Source organism: Brachyistius frenatus, unplaced genomic scaffold (genome assembly GCF_029030835.1).
Source record: "Brachyistius frenatus isolate BFR_SWC_R1_liver_20210118 unplaced genomic scaffold, ASM2903083v1 Contig_20, whole genome shotgun sequence".
NCBI lineage: Eukaryota > Metazoa > Chordata > Actinopteri > Embiotocidae > Brachyistius > Brachyistius frenatus.
This window is the reverse complement of record NW_027210619.1, coordinates 798,604-820,097: the sequence shown is the minus strand read 5'-3', so window position 1 is coordinate 820,097 and position 21,494 is coordinate 798,604. Positions and strand designations below refer to the sequence as shown.

The window sequence follows — 21,494 nt, the reverse complement described above, 5'->3', positions numbered from 1 at the left end:
GAGTACAACTATCTGTGTATGAACACATAGCAGTCTGAAGAGTAGATTATTTATAAATATGTAGATATACACACACACATTTAGATCTCTCTCTCTCTATATATATATATATGTATTCGTGTGTGTGTGTGTGTGTATATACATCTATATATAGATATACACATACATACATACAAGTAGTTATTCTAGACAATTTAAGGAATATCATCATACTTAAGGTTTTCACTAGAAGGTATACATATGATCAGGTCAAAAGAAAAACAAGAGACAACACACTGAAACGGTCTCTAAACTGTTTATTATAATGTTTCCTTACAGCCTTCCTACCCTCACACCCATCGGCCATGTAATGAACATGTAATGGACACTTTCCTCTTGGCAAAACAACCATCGAGAGAGCGGATCATGCACGTCTAGAGGAGGTAAAAGCCACAGAACATCATAATTACACAAAAAAGAGACACACTGGTAAAAATACATTTGATTGACATGAGCTGTGACACTGTTTACACAAAAAAAGTTCGTAAACTTTTCAAGTAAAGGCGTGGACTGCCCGTCCACCTCAAGGTGTAACTGTCAGTCTTTACAACTCGAGCACTTGGTGTGGAAGTTAGTATGCACACAGACTAGTTTCTCAGTGGACTTAACTCTTTATCAGTGCAGTGCATGTGTCAGCCTGTCCCTTTTCTTCAGTATAGTATATCCCAAAAAAATAAAGGAAAGGGAGGGAATGACATCATTACACAAATACTTTGAAAAAAAAAAAAGCAGGGAAGAGCATTAAGTGCTGAGAGTAATGGGTGATGGAACTGGATCGTCTGAATGGAGCTGGCCTCTGACCTGGTCAAATCCGCAGCTGCCTGGGCGTTTTTTTTATGCCTTTGCATTAATGATCTCGATAAACTCTGGCTTGAGAGAGGCTCCGCCCACGAGGAAACCGTCAACGTCCTTCTGGGAGGCGAGTTCTTTGCAGGTAGCACCAGTCACAGAACCTGAGGAGAAGAGCCACAATCATGAGAAGAGATAGATGCAAGAATCAAAAGAAAACAACTACACCAACGACAAACTGACCTCCATAGATGATCCTCACTGAGTTGGCGACAGCCTCAGACACGTTGGTCTTCAGCCACACCCTCAGCTTGTCGTGAACTTCCTGAGCCTGAGATATCACACAGGGAACAGTTATTATGGTGGAGACTGTGCTCATTATAATCGCAATAAGGGAAATATTCCTAATATTTACCTGCTGTGGGGAGGCAGTCTTGCCAGTGCCAATGGCCCACACAGGCTCATAAGCAAGCACGACCTTGCTCCAGTCCTTTACATTGTCTGTAAAAGAGACGCGTGATAAGACTCTACTTTGTATTTTGCACGTTTTCTTGCATGAAACTCCCCTGAAATGTGTATTGCAACATTTAGACTCCCTCTCTGTGCACATAAAAAAAAATTCTATGGAAGAAGTGTAGCGAGCTGCGTACCTGCGATGACCTTGGTCTGAGCAAAGACAACCTTCTCGGTGATACCTCCCTCCCTCTCGTCCAGCTTCTCACCGATACAGGCGATCACACCGAGACCGTTCTCCAGAGCATGAGCAGTCTTCTGACCAATCAGCTAACAACACAGAAGACAGTGATTTGGGTTTTGTCCATGTTACTCACTTTAAGGGATTTGATTCCTACCATTTGTTTGTGCAAAATGAATGAATAAAGATAAAAGACATCCAGTTACCTCGTCATTCTCTCCGAAGACGTGGCGCCTCTCAGAATGTCCCAGGATCACCCAGTTCACACCACAGTCCTTGATCATCGCAGGGCTGAAAGCAGAGAAGATTCACACAGTGAACACAAATTAATCTTAATTTGATAGCGTGATAAACAGAATAAGATGATTGACACGTGACGCACCTGATCTCCCCAGTGAAGGCACCCTTGGCGACTTTGTAGCAGTTTTGAGCTGCCACGCCGAACTTGGCGTCCAGCTTGGACCTGGTGAAGTCCAGGTAAATTGGTGGAGCGCCGCACACCACCTCTGTTAACCAACAGAAAGAAAATAAGGGTTAGGTTTAGTCCATATATTACAAGTAGAATACACTTTTATGATGTAAATGTCACAGTAAACAGGAAGAGTTATTCATTCTCCATTTCAAATTGCTGCTTCTTTTCCTGTTGCATTAGCTCCGCCCACCATTTCTGGTAGAACCATAGACATATATACATACATATGCATATACATCTCTATAGGCAGAACAACCGCTGCTGGGTGGCAATAACTGGATGGCGCTTGTGATTTTTTTTCCTGGGAATTTCGGCACTGACACTCAATTTGTAACACTGCTAATAAGGGCTTTCATCAGTGGGCTGCAGACTCAATCACCACTGTGTCACTTCATTTTGCAAAAGAGAGAGACTTAAGAGACATTAATTTTGTATTAAAATCTTTGAGAATATTAAGTCAAGTCATTTTTATTTCTATAACACATTTAAAAGCAACAAAAGTTGCCCAAAGTGCTGCACAACACCCAAGAGCCATTAAAGCAAAAATAGGCAACAAAACAAAAGAAAAAGAAATGAAAAGCGATATGAAGCAAAAACAACACAAAAGAAAAATACATGAACACTACATAATGCTCAAGAAATAAAATGAAGGTCTAATCTGGAAATGATGGAGAAGATACATTTCACGAGAGAGTTGAATACTGGTAGTGTAGTTGATGACCTGATCTGGAGGGGGAGGCAAAAGTTTTGGAGCTGTGAGTGAGGGACCCCAGTTGGCCCTTTATGACTCTCAATTGATAATTCAACTGCAAATTTAAGGGCAGGACATGATCAAAACTAAAAACACATGACTGTACTATGCCATCATTCATAGACTGACCAACAGGTCTTAACACACATTTTCGGATTCTGTTAAAAGGCTCAGCAACACACACACACTAGAAAACTATACACTTTTCTTAAGAAACTAAAAAGTTTGCCATCATGTCAACAGCAAAACAGTCTGCACAGGTCAAGTACAGTAAAGTCAAGACACTGACATTCACAATGTAACTGAATCTTTGGGGTGACTGGAGTCTATATTAAACACGACCTTTATTATTGGTTTGGTAAAGGTCATGTATACCCAGCTACAGCCAGGCCTCTCTGCAGTAAAGGTCTGAGTTCAGCCTCCAAAAGGTCGCCTTTTACATGGCTGCATTCTGCAGAGGTCGGACACCAGTCAGGAGTTCAAAGGGCCAAGAAAAAGAACCAGAGTTTAAATTTGCAACGTGAAGAAAATCAAGTCTGAACTTTGAGTACAGAGAGGCCGGGGTTTGGAGAAGCCTGCCTCAGTTTCAAACTACGGCTGTAAGGGGGCGGATTCATGATCAGAGCAAGGTCCAACGAGTCAGAACTGAGTGACGGTTTGCTCCTGAACGGATCAGGCCCATTGCAGTTGCATAACACTGACTGGCCTGATGACAGCGAAATAAGGCCGAGAGACATCGATCGTCTCCCTCAGTGGGTTCAGACTATCATACACTGAGGGGGGAGAAAGAAGAAGAAGAAAAAAAGAGAGAATAGAAGAATCTTAATGAAACGGCAGCTGCTGCCTCTGTCTAGTTTGACAGCAACGGGGCCGATGTCTATTGCTGCATTCAGGTCACGTTGGAAAACATCTAAAAAAAAAACAACCCAAAAAAACAATTTCACACATGAACCAATAAAAAAAAAATTTAAAAAAAAAAAAAAAGCAACCGTGTTTTCTTCAACCGCTTGTGTTGTTTAAAATTTCCCTGACTGTCTTTTTGTTCAACAACTCAGCATTGTCAGGCTGATGAAAGACGGGCGACACTACGAACGACCAGCCTGACCTGAATGCACCGCGCTCTTCCACAGCAGCTGTAGGACCTGCCTGTTGGACTACGTGCCGCCGCAAACGCACACCCACCACCGACTGAAAGAGCCATCTTTCCTTGCATTTCTTGTCTTCCTCGGGGTTACGAGTTAACTCGGTCAAAACCGGAGGAATTAAAAAAAAAAAAGATCACACTGACTATAACTTTATTTAGATGTAAAATAAAAGGGGATGGAGGTTTGTGATGCTGATGGTGTCACCGATATGTCGAGCAAACGGGTCATTTTTCCGTGGATGGAAACGATAACGATGACAAACGGTTCAATGTCCTAAAAAAAAAACAGGTGTCGAAAACGTCCAAAGGGCATTAAATGTGCGAACATCCACTTACCGACATTGGGGTCCACCTTGGCTCCGTTCATGGTCTGGATCAGGTCCCCGAGGCTTTTCTTGTCGCCGTTCATCTTCCAGTTTCCACCAACGAAAAATTTCCTGCTCATGTTTGCGGGTTTTCCTTTTTTTGTTTGTTTTTTTTGCGGCGATTTGCGAAATATTAAAACGGCGCCAAAGCACACCGGGATCCTTCTATTCTGGGGCAGGAGAGCGGATGTAGGAGAGAAGTTTGGGTATTTATGAACATGAAAAATAAAACCCCTCCTTTCCCTCAGCGCAATTGGTTTACAACGGCACGCCCCGTGAACGCGTCTTCACTTTTGAGGAAGGGGAAGAGCAAAAATATCATGCTGCGTTCAAGTGCCGCGTGTGAAACGTTCTTCTCGCATGGATTAAACGGGATATTAACCTTTTGGAGAGGACCCTGAGACAACCATGTACTGTGGTCTTCCAACGGAAAACAATCAAACATTAAAACAACAACAACAACAACAAATCAACATTACTGGTCTTGGTCATTGTTTCGCAACAATTCCCAGAAAGGGCCTGATACAAGACGAGATATTAAAATGGCATCCTGTAAAAAAAAAATAACTGACATGTAATGAATATATATTTACTCAGACCTCTTTTTTTTTTTTTTTTTTTTTTTTAAACAGATCTTGATCTCAAAGAAACGATCAGATTTCCTCCAAATGTTTGTTTAAAATCCCCCTGAACTGTTATCATACCTTTGGAGGGGCACAGCTTATTGTAGCGTCGGGAGAGTAACGGTTCTTCCCAGAATGCCTAGCAGTTGTTCGAATGTTCATAGCAGGCACCATAAGTGACACCTGCGTCGGGCATTCATGTAATGACCTGTGACACGTGTTTATTTGAATGTGGAATTTTAACGGTAGGTCCATGAGCCAATCAGCGAGCCCGTTCTGAAGACGTGCAGAATCCAAAGACCTGATATAAAAATCAAGTTGATCTGTTTTACCACTTGGCTGCATAATTCCCGATTTGTCATAATATGATGTCGTGGAATATTTATGTCTTTATATCACCTAAACCTCGTAATTATGACATGCTGCGAAAGAACAGAGTTAAAAACTAAATGTAAGCACTGATTCATTGATATCTGATCTCAAAAATCAACATACAAACAAGGGACAAAAGACACATCTGCACAGTCCAGATGCTCAAATCTTAAAAGTGCATTATTCTAAAATATTTACAATCCTCATATTATTGCAAGAAAGAAAATAATATTAAGATAAACAATCATTATTTGGTGTCTTAAAAACTAATGGCACCTGTTAAAATAAAATGTTAATTTTGTTTTTTGCTTTACATGCTGTGGTCAGCATTGCCTCACTGTCCGTTTATGTTCTTATACGTTGCGTATTTTCATGTAAACACCACTTTGTTGCTTTTGTTTAATTCATGTATATGTTTTAATACTAGCTAAGGCATCACAGTAAAGTTTTAGGCTGTCAGACATTCAGTTTGTTTCATTTACACCTAACTTTCCCGTACTCGACGTGACCTGATGGTATTAAGTGATCCACTCACACTCTACTGTTTATTGGTAACTTTTGTCACCTTGCGGTTGTAATATCTTGTGTCTGGGACTAATAAAGGAACAATGGGACAAACTCACAGGATCCCTCCGACTTCAACAAATCTACGTTTTTGTTAACACTCTTGAGTTTCACTTTTCCCAGTCAAAATGTAATTGTTAGTCAAGATATTTAAGCACAACTATACTTTCTTTACAGTCAAGTATTAGGCACTTGTAATAAATATCATTGGGATCTCCATTTTACATTATTGATAGGATTAGCCAATAATTAAAAAACAAATGTGACGTGTCTGGTGTGGAAAAATGACCCTGAAAGTGTCTAAAGTGGCCTCCTGCCAGCTGGTGCTTCAGTCTCTTTATAACTGTTTCAGATCGAGATCTCAACACCGATTTGTGGTTTCATTGAAAATGACACAAACAAAACAAATCTTTTGTAGCTAAGATGTTTCTGTCAACTGAGTTTTAAAATGTCTAACTTGGTGCTCCAATTGAATGAATGTTTTTTGGTCCTTGGATATGATCAACATTACCAGTAGCACAATTCTAGCTCAAAACACTTTCCAACAAATATATTAACAAAAAAGGACTGCATGTGGTGCGCTTACGTGGAAATATAGTCAATCTTTATTCATTAATCTAAGAATTATTGTTAGTATTTGTTGATTTTTTTTTTTTTTTTTTTTTTGGCGAGTAACACTTCAGCTTTATTACCTATAAACTATAAACATTCAGTTCTTTCACTGCAATGCCAACAACAAACACTGCAATACTGCTACACCTCTGGTTAAAATCGACTGTGTGCACTAGTTTAGAGGCTGAAAGGCACCAACCATGACGAAACGTCGTGTGATTGGCTGAAACTACACGAGCCCGCCCCCTTCGTGACGATCTAGCACACGACGTTCTGATTGGAAGATAGTCACGCCATTGGTTTGGTTTTACTTTGCATATCCGGCATGCACTGCGGTAGAAGTGTATTTTATCCCAATCATATAGCTGAATATCAACGGGTATTTGTTGATAGTTATCTTATTTCCTTATCTATTCTTTATTGTTTTATTTTGTTTTTTATTTATTGTCGTCATGCTTGGTAGGTACAACACGACACCATAACCACAGGGTATATATCTGGTGTACTAGTACTGACGAGACACAGGGTCGAGTTAGGAAAATTTGCTCTTTAGATATTTGTCTAGAAGGTTTCTCATAACGAGAAGCCCCCCAATGATGTGGAAAGTAATAACAAACTTGGAAAGACCTTCCTCAATTGATCTCCAGTAGTGTGCCGAGGTGTTCATGTGATGTACTATTTAAAAAAAAAAGAATCTTAAACCCTGAATAAAGGCTTAAAGGGCAATAAGTTTACTGTTGTTGTTGTTGTTGTTGTTGTGAAATTTTGTTAAGCCGATAATGTAGTAATGTTATTGTTCTGATCTTCTGAGATGATAAAAAAAAAAAAACCAAACAAGTGTTTGGCTGTTTCACTGTAAAGTCTGCAGAAAGAGCAATATTAACACCATTTCCCTTTCTTATTTTGAAAATAATGTTTTGATGGACAAGTTTAAAGCAGACATCTTGAAGTTTGTTTATAATGAAGTATCTTGAAGATAAGATCTGTACTTTTTTCCCAATGTATATTTGAAACAAACCTTTACACATTGGATGGTGATACTGTCTCTTTTGAGTTGAAGGGCTGCATACAAAACATATTTTCTCTTGCCAGGTTCAGAGTTACCCTAGGAAAAAAAAAACCTGCATCACACCTTTGAGAATAGGATCCATTAAATAGCAAATTAATTTTGAGTAACATGGATATTATTATAAAGCAGAGTATTTTTGATATTTCTTTAAACTATACCTTTATTAGGTTAGGTTAGGTATTTACTTTATTAATCCCTGAGGGGAATTTATTTCGCTACAGCAGCATACAGAAGCAATAAGATAATAATAGAATAATAGAAAAGCAATAAAATAGCAGTAAAATATAAAATGCACAGTATATACAGTATATACAGTACAGTATATTATATATCTATATATATTATATACAATATTAGTGTTGTTCCGGCCGGTAGCCACGCGGGGGCAAGCTTACACCATCATGTCGTCTGGTTTGAGTAGTCGGAAGTAATTTTTGTAATGTCTGAGGCACTTTAGTAAACAGGTTTGCTACCATACTGTGGTTGTGCTGCAGCGGGGGAGCCCACCTGTCAGCTCACTGGTCCAACTTTGAGTGATTATACTTCAAATTAAAAAAAAAAAATAATAATAAAAAAAAAGGTGAGGTGAAAAGGCTCGATAAAGGCAAGGAGGAGGGAGGAGGGGTTTGTAGGAGGAGGAGGAGGAGGAGGAGGCCGAACCGCGCCGGGCCTTTAAAAACTGGAGCGCCCGCGCTCGCGCGTGTGTGTGTGTGTGTGTGTGCGCGCGCGCGTGGATGTCTGCCGAGAGTCACTAGAGTTCAACTGAATCGTCGCGAGGAGACGTTTCCGCCCACAAGAAAGATGGCGGCTCCCTTGCTGGAGAAACTGTCTGAGTCCTTAGGTTCCCCGGAGCCAGCGGTTCGACTCATTTTATCAATTTTAATCGGTGAGTTTCGCGTCGTGAATCAGTTACGGGTTGTTGTGGCAGCTGGAGGGACCACCCCCCCGTCCCGGTGACAGGTTTGAGCGCTCCCCACTGCTCTGTGTGGCTGTCGGCTAACATAACGCTCAGTCAGGTACTAACTGTGAGCCACAGGCTGCAAACCAGCTGCTGGGAGCTAAATCATTATCTATACAAACCACTCACCGGGAAGCTTTTATATGAATGGGTCCCACCCTGAAAAACAGTCAAGTAGTTCCTGCTAAACCTCAAGCAATGGTGGCTAACATAACTGGGCTAAATTCATGTACTAATTGTTGGGTAAAGTGAGCAAGCCAGGCTGTTACAAAATGCAGACAACCTAAATACGCCCTCCTACACTTTAATGGCATTATTAATGGGCTGCAGGGTTCGCATGATTGTTTTGTGACTGGGGCTAGTGGTGGAAATAATGGGTCCAATGTTGTTTAGGGGGAGGGGGAGGGGGGGAGGGGAGGTGAAGCTTCGACAAGAATGAGCACAAGCTGCCAAAACGTGTCCCCCAACTCCTCATTTCCCACAAAGCTGAGCAGAGGGGAGACAGACTGGTGCTGGGACCAGGACGAAATCCACTGTGACTTCTTCCTAAAGGGCACAAGTTTGATTTAACTTCAGAACAGCTGGTTTATTATGGGCAATGACACACAGCATTAGTTGAGGACTGTGCAGTGGGAGTGTGGACTTGAGGCTATTTTTTTTATTTGTGCAGTGGTGGAAAGTAACTACATTTATTTAAGTACAGTACTTTGGTAAAAGTCTGAGGTGCTTTTAAATTAATTTCCATTTTATGCAGCGTTGTACTTCTTCTACTCAGAGATACGAGGTTCTCACTGGACACGTACGATGGTTTTTATAGTATATGATGCATGGCTGTACATTAAACTAACCAAGAGTACATAAAATCAACTAAAAAACTATAACTGTGAAATTCCCATTAATGTAGCAATAATATTGTTCCAAAAACACAATATATAATAATCTAATACTCACATTTACTGCACGGTGTGCCCTCTTACTTTTGATATTTAAAGTAGTTGATATTAACTAGGTTTTGAATGCTGGATTTGAACTTTTAGTGGAGTATTTTGTCAGTGTGGTATTAGTACTTGTACTCAATTATGGACCCGTTTACTTCTTCCACCACTGTATTTTAGTGAGGACCAGATGGTGTGTCAGACCTTGTTAAAGTGCAAACTCATTGGCTTGTTCCTCACTTTCTGCCAGACCTCCAAAAGGTTGTTTTGGGACCTGGTTTTGAAGTTTAAGTTGTGTTCGTAAACGGTCAAGCTTCAGGAGTAGGAATGCTGTATGTGAATGAGGGTCCTCACAAAGATAGACATTGTGTGTGTGGGTGGGGGTGGGTGGAGTGTGTGTGTGTGTGTGTGTGTGTGTGTGTGTGTGTGTGTGTGTGTGTGTGTGGGTGGGTGGAGTGTGTGGAGGGGAGGGGAGGGGGGGGAGCTGCCCTCCATGTTGTCCTCTTTGAACCTTGCTCTCGCACACACATCTATTTTTTGCTCAACAATGCAACAGAGTGAATGTGACCTTTCAGACTTTGGTTGGTTCATGCATGAAACCCTTCAGTCAGCCAGTTCCATACTTCCTGTTCCAGTGTTGCTTAATACCGGTTGCATAATATTGTAATCATATAGCAACTGCCTCACTTTACAACAGAACCTTTATCAGCGTTTCTTCGTCTTATATGATCTCTGTCAGCTGCCTGCTTTGGAGGAGGCGCTAAATAATATAACACTGGGATTTTTCAGATATATTTTCACTTTTTAAATTTTTTTTTTAAATTTTTTTTTAAATGACCATGGTAACTCCATTTGTTCTTCTTTTAATGCTGCTGGTAGTTTCTTCTTTCACAAGAAGCTTGCGAGACCCTGCGTCCAAGTGAACCGGATGATTAGACATGCAGCGGCTTTGCACCTGATTTATTGGAATGCAACATTTTATTTATTTATTTAATTTTTTTTTTTTTTTTTTAATAGCATAAGGCTGACGTTTATTGTCTAAGGTTCGCAAATCCCATGAAAAATCAAACAATGTACTTATCTGTCTGACTGCTTTCTGACTTTCCAACCCTATCTGCAGAACTCGGCCTCAAAGCCCTCTGTTCCTCTTGGTTACTTTGAATCCATCAAATATGGAGGGGTTTTTTTGTGTTTTTTTTTGTAACAGTAGACTTCTGCAAACCAACATTACGCAAACATTAGCACATAGCTCATTTTCAGCAGTGTTTTAAGATACCAGTGGCAATAGTAGTAGTTAATAGTAAGGGTGTAAGAAAATATTGACACACTTGATTATCGTGATATTGTGTTTTGTAAGACTGTATTGATTTTTATTTAATTGTTTAAGTGCTAAGATTTGTGTTGTGTTTAAACGCCTCACTACTAGTTATCTCTGTTGTAATCCACTCCGATGTAGCAACGTCAACTGAGACAGGAAGTAGTGTACGAGGTCACTGCGAAGGTTTACACTATGAGTTTCCCTAAACTTACATTCAATGATCCCAATATATCGCCTTAATGAATCGTAAGTCCTATACGGGTTGACTCGTGAAACCGCAGGAACCCTGTTATTTGTAAAAAAAAAAAGAAACATGTCAACCCAACAGTGTGACTGACTGATGTGTTTTCAAGACTGCTAGAACAATGGAGATCTATGGCACACAGAAATAATATAAATAATACTTTGGCAACACCACCGAGTCAGCTGAGTTTTTTTGTGTGTTTGTTTTGGTCTTGTAACACGAGTGAATTTTACAGTTAAGCTGTGCAGAATCACCTAATAATTAGGATAGATGTATCGCACAGCTTATTTAGATTTCAGATATTAAAATCATAGAACTATCAGCCAGTAATTTGCTTCTCTCCGTGTCTCCTGCAGGATACCCCTGTGCTCTGGTCTACCGGCGCTTCTTGTTCTCCGAGTCTGCCACAGTTATCCACTTGTTCCACACGTTCTCTGGACTGGCGCTAGCAACGTTCAACTTTGGTGAGATGAAGAGGGCACGTGATGGGGGTGGCAAGACTTCGGAGATGTTATTCAGCTTCATACAGGCATTATTTATCTGTAGTTGTGTTCCAATATACCTCAGTTTTAAATCTAAGTCTAGATGTGTCACCACCGATGAGTATTCTTGTAAACACAGAACGGTTTTGTTTGACTTTGCTGTGACGCACTAAAATCTATTTCTGTGTGGGTGTGACTAACATGTTGACCGCTGTTTTTTTTTTTTTTTTTTTTTGTCTTTAAAAAATGTTGCATTGTTTACATCCATGTTTACTTCGTCCTTTCGTTTGGTTGTGCATTGCTGCATTTCTCAAGTGTCTACTTGAGACAAACGAAATACAAACAATCCTGAAGCCAAGTCGGGGACTTAACCAATCAGAGGTTGGATGAAGTCGGTACTCGCGTGTGTGTCAGTTAGACGCACCGCAACTCTGGGCCACGAAGTCCAGAATCGAGTCCCAGTTATCAACACAAACTGCCAACATTGACGTCTTTCTCCTTTTCTTTATTCTGTTGTGGCTGCATTTGGATTTTACAGCAGGTCTGTTGCTTTATCTTTTCTCCTGGAAAGCTCATTTCAAGTCGGATGTATGTCGTGTCGTTACCTTGTTGTCCTCTTCTTCGTCTTTGCCAAAAAAATGCTGTTGGCATGTCCAGTCCTGCAGGTCACACTTGACTGCACTCACCATCGTCCATCTCTCTCCCCCACCATGTCCATGTCTTTCCCAAGGCCCTCAGATCTGTCACTCCGTAGTATGCATCCTTGTCCAGTTCCTGATGCTGAGGCTCATGGGGAGGACGTTAACAACTGTCCTGAGCAGCTTTACCTTTCAAATGGTGAGGTTTCCTCCGTCTTTCTTTGTCTTTCCTCTTTTCTTACCTTTTTGTTGTGATTTATAGCAGTAGCTCCCCCCCTTTTTTTTTTTTTTATTCTATTGTCAAACTTTTATTGCAGTAGCTCCGGTGCTGCCAACCCATTTATCTGCACAGTCTTATATCCAACCTCTGCATCTGCATTCTGTGATCTACCTTAATTGCCTTGTAACTGTTTGTCCCATTCATTAAGGTTGGAGCTGCTATTTTTGCATTTAATAATTGTATTTTGAGAAAAATGGTAATGAAACCAGGTTTTTAGATAGAAATGTTTTGGCTCCAGTTTTTTTGTTTTGTTTTACAGCACATTTCCTGTGAATTCTTTTGGCAACTTTTCTTTCCTTCTTTCTGTCACCCTAAACTGTAATAGACAGCTGCTTATATCTTCTACTTGTTTGTTTAATTTTTTTCTTTTTCTTTCTCCCACCATCTTCCTGCAGGTATACCTGCTGGCAGGCTATTACTACACCGCGACAGAGGAGTATGACATCAAATGGACGATGCCTCATTGTGTCCTCACGCTTAAACTTGTTGGTGAGTTTGCTCTCCTCTGCTCGGCAAAACCCAGTTGTTCCGTACAAAAGATGTTTTGTCATTGTGTTTGATTTGATATCTTCCGGTTGATGTTGTAGTGACCTCCCACTGTTCCCCAGTGAATGATTAACCCACTGATAAACTGGTCTGCATGTTGTGTTTTAGATGTTTATTCAAATCATCACGACAGCATCAGTAGCCTTAACATAGTCTCTGACACCAGTTGCATTTTCTGATTACAGGTTTGTCATTTGATTACTATGACGGCGGGAAGGAACCAGTGAGTTGGATGATCTCTCTTGCTTTTGCATGTTTGATCACTGGTCAATACATTGATGTTGTCTGTCTATCAATGTTCTTTAGTAGCCCATGTAACTGATCGGTTTTGTTTTTCATTCTGGTTTTCATCACCAACAAGTAGATGAGGAAGAAGAAACTGGTACTGAATCACATAATCAGTCCCTCCCGGAAATGTTGTCACAATAACAATAATTCAGCCTTGACAAACAATAAATAAACTTGAAGAACTACAAGCTCAGCTGAAGCTATTTCAACACAAAGTAAGACTTTCCGAACAAAACATGTTACATAAACAAACATAACTTCTCCTATACAGTCCGCAAGTCTCTTCAGCCTCTTCTCTCATCATTAAAACGAACCACACAGCAGTTTACCTGGAAAAAAAAAAAAAACAAAAAGAAAACCTCGAAGTGATGGGTTTTTTAGGAAATACGGTCTTTATAATGAGTTAGGCATGTGTTAAATTAAATGAGTTTTATTCAGCCTTTCACTTGTAAACAATTGTACATTTTTTGCATACAGTATGTGTTGAATTAATGTTATTAGTAAAGAATTTAAAGCACACATTTTTACAGATAATGTTGCCCATGAATTCTACATCAGTCACAATCTGTTTTGGTAAACCATTTTTTAATTTGGTGATGGCTTAAAAAAAAAAGACTTTTTTTTTTCTTTCTGGCAACTTTAATGAAAAATCAAAAAATTCAACTGCTAAATTGCAAATTTATAATTGCAACCATCAAATATACTCTACAAAATCCTGTAGAGACTGATTGACATAAATGTAAATGTTTTGCCTCGACACAATGATGGCTCAAACTAAGAAAGAAGAAGAGAAATGATATTAGACACCTGCAGGGCTGTGTTTTAAGATTATTTTCATTATCATTATCTATTCTCATCAAGTCATAATTACATTCCCAATTAGTCAGTTAATTGGTTGGAGGAAAGTAGTCAGAAGGACTGTTTACAATTTCCCAAATACAAGTGACATACAGTGCATGCCAGATGTTTTGTTTTGTACCAAAACCTAAAAACATTAAGTTCACTATCAAAGAAAAAAAAAAGAAAAGTGTCGAACTTTGTATGTCAGAAAATTTAGAGGTTTTTTTTGGGGCATTTTGTACTTTGGAAAAAAGACATGGCAGTTCATTTTCAGTCTATGAACTAATCAATAATTATATTTATAATTTCAGCTCTACACGCGCATATATTCAAACACGTGTGGGAGAACAAGGGATTTTTGTTTTTTGACCCAAACAGACACCACCACACAATTACCCAGTACAATGCTTTACTCTGAAACAAACAACAGCAACTGATAAGAAGGTAATTGGACATCTCCAGGCAAGTTTAAAAGAAGTGTCAGGGTAGCTGGAAGCAGATCTTCCTATTAAACAAGTAAATTGGTGTGAAACTAAACCCACTAAAAGTACTGCCAACAGGACGAGCAGCGACCCAAAGCAACATAACAATAGAGCCTTGTTGCTGGTGTGGAGCTGCTCTGACCCTCTGCTATGCCGTCTCTCCTTTTATATGTAGCTCTAGTCAGCTCAGGCACTCTTTGTTCGCTAAAACAGTATAAACAATGCAGCAAAATGTTATCCTCATTAAGGTGTTGTTGTGGCCCTGACTGCACTTTACCAGTCTTTTAATGCTCATTTTATAACAATCGGCTTGTCTGTTGAGCGCTTTGACTTAATCTCGTTTCTTCACTCAGTTTAATAGCTGTAATTTGGGTTAGGACATCTGTGACGAATGTTAATTGCCCACTTTGTTGAGTTAATTTTATTTTAATCTTAATTTAGAATTTTTGCTGTGCTTTTCATTCGGTTTCTATTTCTTATATTTGTGTAAACACCTTTAAATCTACTCCTATCATTGATGTTATCACTCAGATGAATGCTGAGGGTCACACTTTGGTACACCAAAAGAGCCCAGTCAGTTAATGGGAGTTTAGAACAGTCATGTTCAGTCTAGATTTTTTTTTTGCTAAAATAAAAAATCACTTCCACCTGTTATTCCTCGCTCTTTTTCTCCCTGTATCCTTCAATCCCAGTCCCAACTGAGTTCGGAGCAGAAGAATTCAGCGGTGCCATCGGTTCCCTCGCTGCTTGAGGTGTGCGGCTTCTCCTACTTCTATGGAGGCTTCCTGGTGGGTCCCCAGTTTACACTGCGCAGCTACCAGAGGCTGGTGGCGGGGGAGCTTACCGACTGCCCTGGAAAGCCTCCCAACAGGTAAAAAGAGCACTGAGAAGAAAAACGAGCTGGAAGACGATCTTTATTGTTTCCCGTCTTTAAAAAAAAAATACACTTTCACCCCTCTCTTTTCATTTCTTTCTCTTAGTGTTGTACCGGCTATGAAGAGGTTTGCTCTGGGTTTTGTCTGCCTGGTGATATATGCAATATTCAGTCCTTATTACACAGACAACTACTATTTGACGGATGAGTATGAGGTGAGAACAACAACGTGATTACAAGTAATTATATAGACGAGGCAAAGAATCTTTTTTTAATGACTAAAATGTATCTTTCCACAGGCTCAGCCGTTCTGGTATCGCTGTGTGTTTATCCTGGTCTGGGCCAAAGTCATTTTATATAAATATGTCAGCTGTTGGGTTATAGCGGTAAGTAGCCTCTTGCAAAATAGGTGCATGAATATGTTTGCAAACAGCTTAAAGCTTCTAATTTGGTCTCTAAAATACGCTTCATGTACTGTGTATGAAACTATTTACATTCGGTACAAGCTGAACACTTGCTGTAGATGAGCTTTACCAGTAAAGCCCCACTCCTTCATACTTATGCGTAAACTCATTCGTGAATTTTTAAGGCACACCCTGATCACCTCAAATTAACAGGTACAGTCCCAGTTTGTCAGGTTCTTGTGCTTCATTGTGTGATCTTATGTGTGTCTTTTGTGTGTCACAGGAGGGTGTATGTATATTATCAGGACTAGGTTACAACGGAGTAGTGGATGGTAAGCCCCAATGGGATGCCTGTGCCAATATGAAGGTGTGGCTCTTTGAAACGACGCCACTCTTTGGAGGAACCATTTCTTCTTTCAACATCAACACTAACGCCTGGGTTGCCAGGTCAGTGTCGAGTCTGAAATCTCTGCCGCTCGCTCGCCTGTATCGAAAGCCGTGTTGTAAAAAGTTAAATATTTACTTTGATGGTAACAGTTAGGTAGAGAGGGTTAACCGTTCAATCTAATGGGACAATCCTTCACAAAAAAAGGAATAGCCTGAGATCACATGCCAGGGCCTCGTTATCTCCCGTTTGTTTTAACACCAGAAGAGCCATCACTAAGAGGAAGTGGACGTCCTGGGAGGGTTTAAAAGTTTGCAATTATAGACAATTATAGACAGTTTTCCAGAAGAAGCGTCAAGCATGAAATTCTTTGAACGTGTGACTATTTGACGACGACCAGAGTGAGCAAAGCAATTTACTGAACATACAGTTTATTACATGGTCTATTTCAGCTGACTTCATTAACGACCTGGGCTTACTTTCACTGTCTACTCCTTAAAACTGCTTCAGATGCAGAGAGCAGAGAAAGGTGGAGCGGGAATTGGTTCCTTAATGGAAATGAAAGATGCAAGGATGTAGAAATGTAACTAATACAATAAATTAGGACTGAATTTATGGGTGAGATTATACTGTGTAACTGCTTGATGGAGAGCTTTCAGGCCTTTTAAAGACGCAATACAGACTTGACACTTTGATGCTGTCATTGTTTAACTAAGGAAAAGTGTATTTATAGTCACATCTACACCACTTCTGAATTATAACTCTCGGCACATATTTCCGCACTTTAATAATAAATGGGTTCAGTTGCACTGGATCAGGTAATGCTACGTTGAACTGATATTGTGTTTGTTAAGTCTTTATCTTGGTGGAATAAGGGCTCGATAGAATTATGAAACACATTTTTTTTTGTACATTTAAAATCATTGAGCTTACAGTAAGTCAGAGACCAGTCTGAATTCAAGGTTAGGTTAGTTTAGGTAGTTACTTTATTAATCCCCGAGGGGACATTTTTTCGCTACAGCAGCATACAGAAGCAATAAGATAATTGGTGAAAGGTTTAGTATGCTTCACACCGACATGTACATGCAAAGTGACGTGCGAACAGGTATTGACGGAGTGGCCACACACCGTCATCCTAAATCAAGTTTCTATCTGGAAAATCTGCCAAAAAGAAAATGCAAATTAAAGTGCATTTCCATGCACAACTGTACATGAATATCAGCAGCTGGTTCAGCAGCTGGTTCATCACCTTAAACAGCCGGTGGCTCTAAGGCCAGAGATATTCTTGCTTTTGAACCACGCATTCGCGTTCACAACTTCTTCTCATCGTGATCTTCATTGCTCACATACTCGCCTGTGTACTCTGTGTTACTGGAGGGCTCCACTAGAAGGCACACCAGAGAAACAAGGATATTGTCAGAACATCCTGATTAACCTGATGTAAGCAATAAACATCCCTACGTTGCTGATTCTGAGATCACTGGGTGACAAAGCACTCCATGGGAACAGACATAACTGTTTCAGACCTGTTTCCATCATTTTGCAGGTCCCTGACCATCACATCCTGCATACTGCCCCCCATACTGCCCCCATACTGCCCCCTTACTGGTCATGTGCACATTGCATCTTGCATACACGTAGTGTTAATTTCTGAGGACGTGCAGGATACGCGAGGCAGCCATCAGGCGCACGGCAAAGTATACTTTGAAGCAAGTACATCTCTGGCCTAACTCCCCGAGTTGGGGAAAAACAAACTCTGATTTGGGGATTGAAAACATAATGTGTGCACTTGCTTAGAAATACTCTAGCACTGCAGTCTGGGTTGCCATTACATTGAGTACTATTGCCGTGGATGTAAAGTTGTTGAAATGTTTTAATATAACTCTGTTGCTATGCAACAACAACTTGCCGGTAAATGAATGCTACCCACTGTGGTAGCTGATGTCTGAAGTATTTCTGACTGCCTCATCCAGGTTTTATTTTTTTGTGTTGTTCTTTAAGACATGTGTTCAAGCGGTTGAAGTTCCTGGGGAACAAGACGTTGTCTCATGTGACCACGCTGTTCTTTTTGACGATTTGGCATGGCCTTCACTCCGGATACATCCTGTGCTTCTCCATGGAGTTCTTCATCATCACTGTGGAGAGACAGGTATACTTCAGTCGCACGGCAAAATGCAAAGATGATAACTTCATAATTATGTGCAAGAAGCTCTGGGTGGTTAATCTGTTGTTGTTGTTTTTTTATTTCTTGTATAATGCTTCTTTGTCAAATGCTCCCTTGTTCTTTGTCTGCATCATATAAACCTTTGTTGAATTTTTAACAAAGTTCTGTCTCGTGTCATTAAATGACAACACTATGGATCAAATGCACCTCACTGCTGAATGTACTTGTAATTGAATATCGGCTACATTCACAACATGGAATCAGTTTATCATCAATCAGTTGACCATTCTTCTGCCGCCGTTATGGTAATAATTAATGGCATATGTGTGTGATTGTGCCACAGGCCCTGGCACTGGTGAGGGATAGTCCCTTGCTGTCGAAGCTGGCCAACAGCGCACTCTACCCCCTCATCTATGTCGTCCAGCAGTTCCTCCACTGGCTCTTCATGGGCTATCCTCTGGTGCCATTCTGCCTCTTCACTTATGACAAATGGCTCAAGGTAACTCACAACCCCAGGAACCTCACCGGTGGGAGGATGAAATGCAGTCCAGGGTCCCGTTTCCCTGGTTTGCAACATGCAAGCAGCAATTTGAATTTTTCTCTCTTATGTTATTTGTTTATTTTTTATTATTTAAAACATCATACTTGTCCATGCATGATGACACAAACACCCTGTAGGACTCATGAATTATTTTTTTTTTTTTTCACAATGATTGAAATGATGCAGTTACTATTTGCAATCTTAAGATTTATGACACTATGACGTGCATTGAAGTCCTTTAAGTCATCTACCGTGAACTTCCAATTGAAGCGCAGGCATTTGATTGGCCAACGCAGCACTTTCCTGATGCCACATTGTGTTGCAGCAGCAAGTTGAGTGAAGCCATCCAGAGTCCTCTGCGTCAGGACTCCCCGCTGTGTCAGTGAAGTGGTCCATTGAAAAGAATGACGGGACTGCACACAAAGCTGCGGTCTGTCTTTTCAGCCTTAAAGGAGGTTTACAAGGAACGGTCGGCAACAAGACCGCAGTCTTAAAAAGTAGACTGCAGATAAAAAGCTGGTTTTCAGGAACTGGAATGATTTGTTTAGTGGACTGCGCAGATGATTTGGACAGTGGCAGAAGGAAAGTGGCTGGTATTTATACACTAGGCTTCGTGAGGGACAAGAAACTGAAGGACAGGTGTAGAGAGAATTTGTACATATGGATTATGATGTGTTTTTTCACGTTTGTTTTTCAGGTCTATTCTTCCATCTATTTCTGCGGTCACGTATTCTTCCTTGCAGCCTTTTTAATCATGCCATACCTCCGTAAGGTGCTGGTGCCTAAGAGAGAACGGAGCGAGAAAAAGCAGGAATAAAACCTGGTACTAGGACCTGGCATAGTAAGCAAATAGAGGCCACACACGTCAAAATTACATAATAATAAATGTTAATAAATATTTTTGTTTCTAAAATGTCTCTGTGTTCTTCCAGATCTGTCTAAGGCTGAATATCCACTGAAGGGAACTGTGACTTTCAAGGAGCAGAACGGAAAATATTTTAAGGCCTTTAGTAATATATATATAAATATATATATATGTCCATGTAAAAATAAATTTCTATATATTTTTGTGTTTTAAATGCGAAGGGTGTTTTTATAAACATTTGGAGAAATGTTTACAGGAAATTACCATTGTGCCACAGGGGGTAATTGTGAGCCAATCAGGGGCAATTTCCTGTTTGCTTATCTTCTCTTTTTTCTTTTTTTTAAATTTTTTTTTTTATTTCCAAGACATGTTGGACTCGTAGAACTTGAGAGACTTACGTACATGCTGTCAACACAGAATTGCACTCACCAGTCACAGGTTCAGAGTCTGTCTTAGGCTCCAATGTGTTTGTTTCATTGTCCTACATCTGGCACCCTCATTTAGCAGTGGCAGTAAGCCTTCACAGGTGGTTGAAGCACAGGGCCAGCATATGTGGCACTTTAAAAAAAAAAAAAAAAAAAGTAGTAATACAAAGTGCATACTGCTTTCTGCAGAAGGAGACAGATAATGATGATAATAATAACAATAATAATCAGGGGGTTGTTTGTTTTAAATGGCTGCCAGTGGTTATACAAGCACTGTAAATCACACACTGTACACTAACACCCAACTCAAAATGGCCTTGTAATAATGAATGTTTTTACAGTACATTTGTTCTGGTTTTAATTTAATTTGTGACTGAAAAAAAAAAAAAAAAAAAAGACTTGATTTTATAGAGTTTTAACTGCTTTTATGAAAACGAACATTTTGTAGCTTTGGATAAGATTTCATGAAACCGTTTGCATTGTTCTCTCTGCCTTTCCTTGTTGTCCTCCTCTTCTTGCCACACATCTCCCCTCTCCCTCTGTTTGAGTCTGTGCCACTCCTTTTGTCTGCCTGCCTCGACTCAAGTCCGGCCCCCACTCTCAACTGCACAGATGTGAAAGTGAATAACCACACAGTCCCTTCGCGTTTTGGGCCCCCCTCTGTTCATTCCGATCTCCATGAACCGGAGCCATAAGCATTTTCTTTTTGGACTCGAGGAGTTGGCTCATTTTGAACTGGAATCAAAACAGTCCACCATTATGTTTCACCTTTGGCCTGTTCTTCTGTTTCTGACAGCAGGTGGTAATTAAACAGTGTGAAGTTGAAGCATCCCATCCCACTGTGGGAATGCCTCTTTAGGTTTTTGGTTGATGTTGTTGTTGTTTTTTTGGGAGGGGGGAGGGAGGTGGGCGGGTGACTGGAATGTCTGACCCATGTCATGCTGGAGGAAAAAAGTCCTGGCTCTGCTGGCTGCTGACACAACATGGGGAGGACAAACCTCACTGTAGCAACAGCCCAGATTTTCGTAATATTTATACATGACATGGTGATTATTAATTGATGTGAATTGCTATTTCAAGAGACTACTTTTTTGCCTTACTCCTTAGCAAACGGGTGGGGAAGCCCACATGGGATGTGGGTGGGAGGTTTGTGTGAGGGGGCGGAGGGTGATTTTCAAATCCAATTTTTGTAATGTTCATTAAAATGCTGCATTTCAAGCAAGGATTCTGTGGTTATTGTGTTTGTGTCCAATATTGCCTTCACGTGCGTGATAGGGGCAAAAAAAAAAAAAAAGGGGGTGATATGACGTCATTTTGCGGTGTGGTTTTGG

At 40.3% G+C, this 21,494-nt stretch overlaps 2 protein-coding genes and 1 non-coding gene across 3 annotated transcripts; 2 read left to right on the top strand and 1 right to left on the bottom strand.

Annotated features, from left to right (window-relative positions):
- Window positions 1–279: 279 nt before the first annotated feature.
- tpi1b (triosephosphate isomerase 1b) lies at window positions 280–4,451 on the bottom strand. The gene is made up of 7 exons (XM_069695615.1): window positions 4,226–4,451; window positions 1,905–2,028; window positions 1,729–1,813; window positions 1,479–1,611; window positions 1,244–1,329; window positions 1,072–1,159; window positions 280–992 (listed from the first exon to the last, which is right to left on the bottom strand). The coding sequence occupies exons 1-7, from the start codon at window positions 4,332–4,334 to the stop codon at window positions 874–876; spliced, it is 744 nt and encodes a 247-aa protein (XP_069551716.1). The 5' UTR covers window positions 4,335–4,451; the 3' UTR covers window positions 280–873.
- Window positions 4,452–6,961: 2,510 nt separating this feature from the next.
- On the top strand, window positions 6,962–7,016 carry LOC138619624 (U7 small nuclear RNA). The gene has a single exon (XR_011310827.1). It is a non-coding gene; the product is annotated as a U7 small nuclear RNA (small nuclear RNA).
- A 1,279-nt stretch (window positions 7,017–8,295) lies between these two features.
- On the top strand, window positions 8,296–21,362 carry lpcat3 (lysophosphatidylcholine acyltransferase 3). The gene is made up of 13 exons (XM_069695614.1): window positions 8,296–8,380; window positions 11,306–11,413; window positions 12,162–12,268; window positions 12,745–12,838; window positions 13,081–13,118; window positions 15,198–15,376; window positions 15,486–15,594; window positions 15,679–15,765; window positions 16,067–16,230; window positions 18,170–18,317; window positions 18,676–18,831; window positions 19,571–19,714; window positions 19,806–21,362. The coding sequence occupies exons 1-12, from the start codon at window positions 8,296–8,298 to the stop codon at window positions 19,688–19,690; spliced, it is 1,395 nt and encodes a 464-aa protein (XP_069551715.1). The 3' UTR covers window positions 19,691–19,714; window positions 19,806–21,362.
- Window positions 21,363–21,494: the final 132 nt, after the last annotated feature.